The sequence below is a fragment of the Eschrichtius robustus genome, chromosome 3 (genome assembly GCF_028021215.1).
Source record: "Eschrichtius robustus isolate mEscRob2 chromosome 3, mEscRob2.pri, whole genome shotgun sequence".
In the NCBI taxonomy this organism is placed as follows: domain Eukaryota; kingdom Metazoa; phylum Chordata; class Mammalia; order Artiodactyla; family Eschrichtiidae; genus Eschrichtius; species Eschrichtius robustus.
The window spans coordinates 109374878-109381012 of NC_090826.1; the positions used below are offsets into that span (position 1 = coordinate 109374878).

The 6135-nt window shown below is 42.2% G+C and overlaps 1 protein-coding gene across 1 annotated transcript; it reads left to right on the forward strand.

Annotated features, from left to right (window-relative positions):
• The first annotated feature begins 538 nt into the window (after positions 1 to 538).
• Positions 539 to 5704, forward strand: MLLT11 (MLLT11 transcription factor 7 cofactor). The gene is made up of 2 exons (XM_068540752.1): positions 539 to 726; positions 4400 to 5704. Exon 2 carries the CDS (start codon positions 4406 to 4408, stop codon positions 4676 to 4678), a length of 273 nt encoding a protein of 90 aa, XP_068396853.1. The 5' UTR covers positions 539 to 726; positions 4400 to 4405; the 3' UTR covers positions 4679 to 5704.
• The last annotated feature ends 431 nt before the right edge of the window (positions 5705 to 6135 follow it).

Here is a 6135-nt window from a genome sequence, read left to right on the forward strand (position 1 = left end):
GAGGAAGGCCTGGCACCCAAGCTGGACCCTCCAGAATCGTGCGTTCCGTTTGCGCGTCAGGCATTGCGGGGCGAAAGGAAGCGGAGCCCCCAAATCCTCCGGCCCCCACCGAGTTCAGGGATTGGCAGAAGCACACGCATCCCCGATGTTCCTGTGCCCTACCGCAAATGCAATAGGGCTAGGTTTATTTACCCATTGTGAGGGTGGGAAGGCAAATCGGGAGGGACGGAGGGAAAATTTTTGTGATCTCAAAAACACTTCGGGTAACCTGAAATCCTTAAATTGGGGAATAAAGGGACACTCCTCTTCTCCACGTTGTCTAGAGTCAAGACTTTTAATCCATACACCTAAAATTAGAGGACAATTAACTACTCATTCATTACACCCTCAGTCTGCACGGGGGAGCTGGAAGAGCTCGGGAATCAGACCAATAAGCCTACGGAGATGCTTTAGTCCTGTCTCCCTCCCTCAAGTGTTCTGGAACCTATCATTTGAATTAGCCGAGTCAGGCCGGGAGGGGGCGGGGAGTCCTTCCGCCATTCTAGGAGGGGCTGCATTGCAGGGGGAGACTGAGCAGACTGACTCAGTCACCGAACAGAGAGGGAGTGAGAAGACAAAGCCGTCAAAGCCCCAACAGCTTTCTTGTTCTCCAGCCCAGAGCAGACGTCGGAGCCCCCGCAGTACTCCCTCCATCTTTGGAACACGCTAATAATTCACTGATAACAGGTAAACGAAACCGGGGCGGCGGCAAGGGGCTGAAAAGATAGCAGGTGCTTCTAGTTAGGTTGAAGACCCCAAATGAGGATGGGGTTGGGGGACAGTTCAAGAGAAGCGAAGGCGGCGCTGTGAACAATAGGTAGTTATTTGTTCACCGTTTTACATCTTTGCTAAGATCTCCATCCATGCCTTATAATCCTTTACACAGATATTAATTTCTAACAATTTACATGTAGTTATTTCTCAGCATTTATCTCATTTCAATTGTCAGTTTGCCTATAACTTATTGTCCTGAAGATAATAAAATTATTAATTTTATTATCTTCAGTTTAGTAATCTACATCTTCCTTTTCAAGCTGTCAATTTGTTCTTCCAGGTTTTTGATGAATCTCTAGTCCTACTGTACCACTCTAGCCTCTACTTCCCTGTATTTTCAAATGTTTTCTGTTGTGTTCCACTGATGTGTCTACCCTCACCCCAAACTTATTTGTCTCCATAGGAAGGAGTTTGGAGGGAGAGATACGCGATAATATTGAGATAATATTGAGATTAATCCTGATCTTTCTTTTAACAGTCTCCTTCTCCCATTCCCAAACCTTTACTCCAAAGAAAGAGGCAATTTGAGGTAGGAAGGTAAGGGCTTCTGTGCTGGAGAACTGCCTGATCCCATATTGAAATCAGTACAGTCCACAAGAGCTAGGTATGGGGGCAGATTCTGGAAAAGGAATGCTTATTTGCAGCAGAATGAGACACATATAATGAGATGCCAGAGAGGTTCCATTCCCCTCCACCACCATCCCTTGTCCTCCCCTCTACAGTGGCAGCATGACACAGCAAGGCCCTGTTGGGTAGGCCCTAGAGTCCCACTGAGGATCTGGACAAAGGGTATCTGGGCGTGTCTGTGTGGCTCAGAGAGAGCCACTTTATGCTATGTATTTGCTAATTGTGTATCTCTAAGACTAGACAGTGATATTTAGAAATTACCTTTGCCTAAAATACCTGAATAATTTAAAATGAAGGATAGTGGGAAGCATTTATTGAACATATATTGTGGTACAAGGCACTGTCCAAGCCCTTTAAGATAAGTAAATGAGAGATATAAAGATAGATGAGCTATGGGTAGAAAATATTTGGGGAAGAGAAAGCTAGCTGAAAAGGGACCCTGTGCAAAATTTGGGTATTTGGGAATTAAATCCATACTATGTTAAATTTAAAATGTTCGGGTATTTTAGCGTCAATTTTCGGTGCAGTCAATGTTCTTGACTTGATCTTAAATGCTGTATATACTTGACTGAGTGCCTTTCCGAAATGCATTTGGTACTCTGTACATGTCTCTGAATCAATGGCATGGCTAGAGATTTTGGGCCTTTTAAGTTAATATTTTGTACAATTTCCTTTACCTTTTTTAATTGCAAGAGAAGCTCTGCCAGACACTCAGAATTGTTTGGACTGTTTTTATACATATACTGCTTGAAGAAAAGGAGTCAGTTTGTCAAAGAGCTTTTTCCCTTTCTCAGATCCTATCTTCCTCTCTTCTGCCTTTTGCATTTTCACCATTCATATCAGAATCACACTTAACCCACTGAATATCTGTTCTTCAGGAACTAAAAATTCTTGCAAGTTTTGAGAATATTGGTATAGGATTATAAAAAGCTGCAGGCAACTATCTATGTACAACACATCAAAAAAGAATCAGACTGGAAATTATGAGACCCTATCCAAACTGACTGGATAATTTCTAAGGTGTTTTCTAGTTTTAAAATTCTATGCTTTTTTTCCCCCCCTATGATTCTATTTTTTAAAGAGCCTATTATGTGCCCAGCATTATACTAAGCTCACTCTGGAGGGGACTGGTAAGGGAGGGGATATAAAAGAAGCCAGCTAGATTGGGAAACAACTAGTACTGTTAGTTTAAAAAAATCCCCATGGGAAGAAGTCAGTAATGCTGCTGACGCCTAAGGTTTGCTTCTTACAATCTCTACAGTCCCAGACTAAGCCAGGGTTGGCTGGTTGATAGGAACAACATTTTTTGTAGCTTTCTGTGCACTTGCCTCTGCAAATTACTGTGGAGATGATCAGGGCTGAATATCATAGGATGATGACCTCACCTTTTCAACATGCTCCCCCACCCTTTTCCAGCCCCCGAATTACCCTCCTTTTAAGCAGCTTGTCTGCTGAGTAATGCTCAGTTCCCAGGGTTTATTTTGGAGCTTGAACCTAAGAAGAAAAAGAGTAACTCTAACATTAAAAACATCCTAGTCTACCCACTCACCATTCCTAAAGCCCCTACACTCACACATTCACACATAACTGAATTCTAGATTAAGGCCTACTTTTTCTGCCACATTATATGGGGGCATTGTGGAACCTATTTAAGGCCACTATTTAGGAGTCTCAAGGCCTGGCGAGAGCCAATGGACTCTGTTGGAGGAAGGCCTTGTGAAATGGGGGTTCTATTTTTGGAGGCAGTGGAATGTTCTTTCTGCTCCTTTGGGAACATTTCAACTAATGCTTCTTGCCCCTTCCCTTGGTTAGTAAGCAGCAGGGTGGAGGCTGCAGGGAGGTATAATAGTCTAAGTTCAGGGTGTGGGTGGAACGGGCAGGAAAGGTGAGAGAAGTACTCATTAAAACATGGAAAAGTATCTAATTCTGTTAAAAGATTTTCTCCTTCGAATCTAAACTTTACTTTCCTTACCTGAAATTTCCAATCCATTTGCTCTATCATCAGGTGTATTCTAGCACTGGGTCAGAGAAGCGATCCTGTTATGGCATAGGAAAATTCTTTTAGCACCTGCATTTTGTTCTGAAGGGGAGGTAGGCTAGAGAGAAATAGATAGGCTGTTAAGGTTTATCTGTGGGGTTATAAATGGGAGTGGCAAGGTATTCATTGTGTTAAATACTAAGGGAAAATTAGTCAGCAGCCTTGAGTGTTTTTTGTGTTTAAAGCCCAGCACTTGTGAAGAAGATACAAAGTAGACTGGTTTTTACCCTTGGGGAAACTCTCAGTTCCTTGAAGGAGATAAGCTTATCCCTATACAAGACATGTAACAGTGATCTGTAACCCCAAACTGATATAGTCAGGTAAAACTCTACAGGCATTGTGGGAGATACTGGAAGAAATAGGGTAGATGGAGCTGAGTAAGTTTAAGGATGTCCAGGAAGAGGTGAGTTTAGAGTAGGGTTTAGAAAGCAGGGAGGAAAACAGAAAGTAGAAAAATCATGGAAACTCTTTTCAGAGGTACCATGACCTATTAAACCAAAGGCAGGAAGAAATCAAGAATATGAAATATAATAAGAGTTCAGGGGAAAGATTCCTCTAGGGACTTGAATGGAGTCCTGAAACTTGGATAGTATTTTAAGGTGGAGAGTGGAGAGAGTTAAGAAAGACAGAAATAAGCATAGCTGTAGCAGAGAACGTACTACTGCTAGGAAGAATGGGGCCAGATTCTGGAAGGCCTTGAAAACCAGACCCAAGCAGTAGGCAGTAAATAAGTCATTCCAAGATGGGGAGGAGTTAGGAAATGGTAGAAAATGGTAATAGAGGAAGATTCCTGAAGCTTGTCCTAGGGAACTTGGATTATGTACAGAGGCAAATGGGGATGTAAAGTTTCTCAGTAAGGAAAGGCCATGGGCCGCAAAGAGGTGGCAATACCATGAAGACTGATAAGTGGTTTCTTTCTAGGAAGTTATGAGGGACCCTGTGAGTAGCCAGTACAGCTCCTTTCTTTTCTGGAGGATGCCCATTCCAGAACTGGATCTGTCGGAGCTGGAAGGCCTGGGTCTGTCAGATACGTCCACCTACAAGATCAAGGACAGCAGCGTTGGCAAAACGACGGGGCAAGCAACCGGAGCAGAGCAGGAGAAGAACCCTGAAGGCGATGCCCTCCTTGAGTACAGCACCTTCAACTTTTGGAGAGCTCCCATTGCCAGCATCCACTCCTTTGAATTGGACTTGCTCTAAGCCCAAGACCTCTCTCCCACCACCTTGCCCTCCTTTCCTGCCCTTTCAAGCCCCTCCTTTCCACCCTTTTACCCTATCAGTCTTGCTCTCTCCCCTCTATTGTGTTGAGGTGGTGCTGATGAATCTGCCAGAGTTGTGCTTGATTGATTGATTGATTTAATTTATCTATCTATTTTTCTTTCTTATCAGTTTCTCTCAAAAACCATCAAGCCACAAAGTAAAGGGTTCAAGCAATGGAGTATTGGGTCACAGGGGTTCCTTTCCTCCCCCCAGATATTAATTCCAGAAAACAGGCCTGATGAGGGCACCAGAGAGTAGTATGGAGTGCAAAATGGAGGACTGATTTTTTTTTACTTCATTTTAATCAGCTTCAGAGATTGCTCAAACCTTCCTAATTTCTTGCTCCAGGCCAGTAAACACAAATATTTCTTCAAGGGTTGATGAAAACCCTGTAAGTTTTAGTTTGAGATTATCTGCTGTAAGACTGTAGGATCTCTAAAAGGCTAAGGCAATCCTGCTCCTTCTTGTAATACACTCTTTTTCTCAGAGAAGTTGGGGATAAAGGTTTAAAACAAGGGGAAATAATACATCATGGGAGATGACAATAGGGGAAAGCACTGAATCATTTCAGAAATAGCTATGCTCTCTCAAAAGGCTTTTCCTTCTTCAAGCTTACTTTACAATTTTGCTCCTGTGGGCTGAAAACTCTAGCTGAGGGAAAAGCACTGGGATTTCAAATCTTAAGAGGCAATCCTGCTGACCATTATGATAACTTGTAGGGTTTTATTCAGTTTCTAAAAGGCGTAGTAGGGTTTGGTCCTTAGTATTTGAGTTTTGCCCTCCTGCATTTGCAATGTAGAATAATGATCAAATGGGCCTCAGGCACAGTTCTTCAGCTAGCTACCTTGATACCATGAAATGAACAATCAACTCTGACCCTACACCTTGTCTCCACTCCTTCCGAAATTATTGCTGCTGATTTGTGCTGCCACTTAATCACTTCTTTAATAAAGACATTCAATCCCAGGACTGGATTCTAGTTTTCTCTCTTCACAAGGAAGCAGTATAGATCTCAAAAATTAGCCTTGCTTCCAAGTTCAGCTTATGTATTTTATCTAATATTCAACTTTGAGGAGGGTTTGAGTAGCCTTTATACATTAAAATGATGAATTTCAGGTTGAACAGATAGATAACAAAGGTGAAATCAGCTTAAAATTATTTAAAGTATTTTGGGAGAAAGCTGTAACCAACCACTCTTGTGCTTGCCCACTGACTACCAACGTATTTGAGGTAACAATTCCAGATGCCTCAGAAGGCACCTATGGCATTAAATCTGCACTGAATTATCTCAGCCTGGGTGCCTAAATAAATAAACGAATTAACCCAAATACATTATCTGCTTACTTATAACTCACCTCATTAAAAAAAAAAAAAAAAAAAACTATTTGTACTAATTT

Excerpts from the sequence above, each read along its gene's own strand:
- MLLT11 (XM_068540752.1), top strand. The coding sequence starts at position 4,406 with ATGAGGGACCCTGTGAGTAGCCAGTACAGCTCCTTTCTTTTCTGGAGG.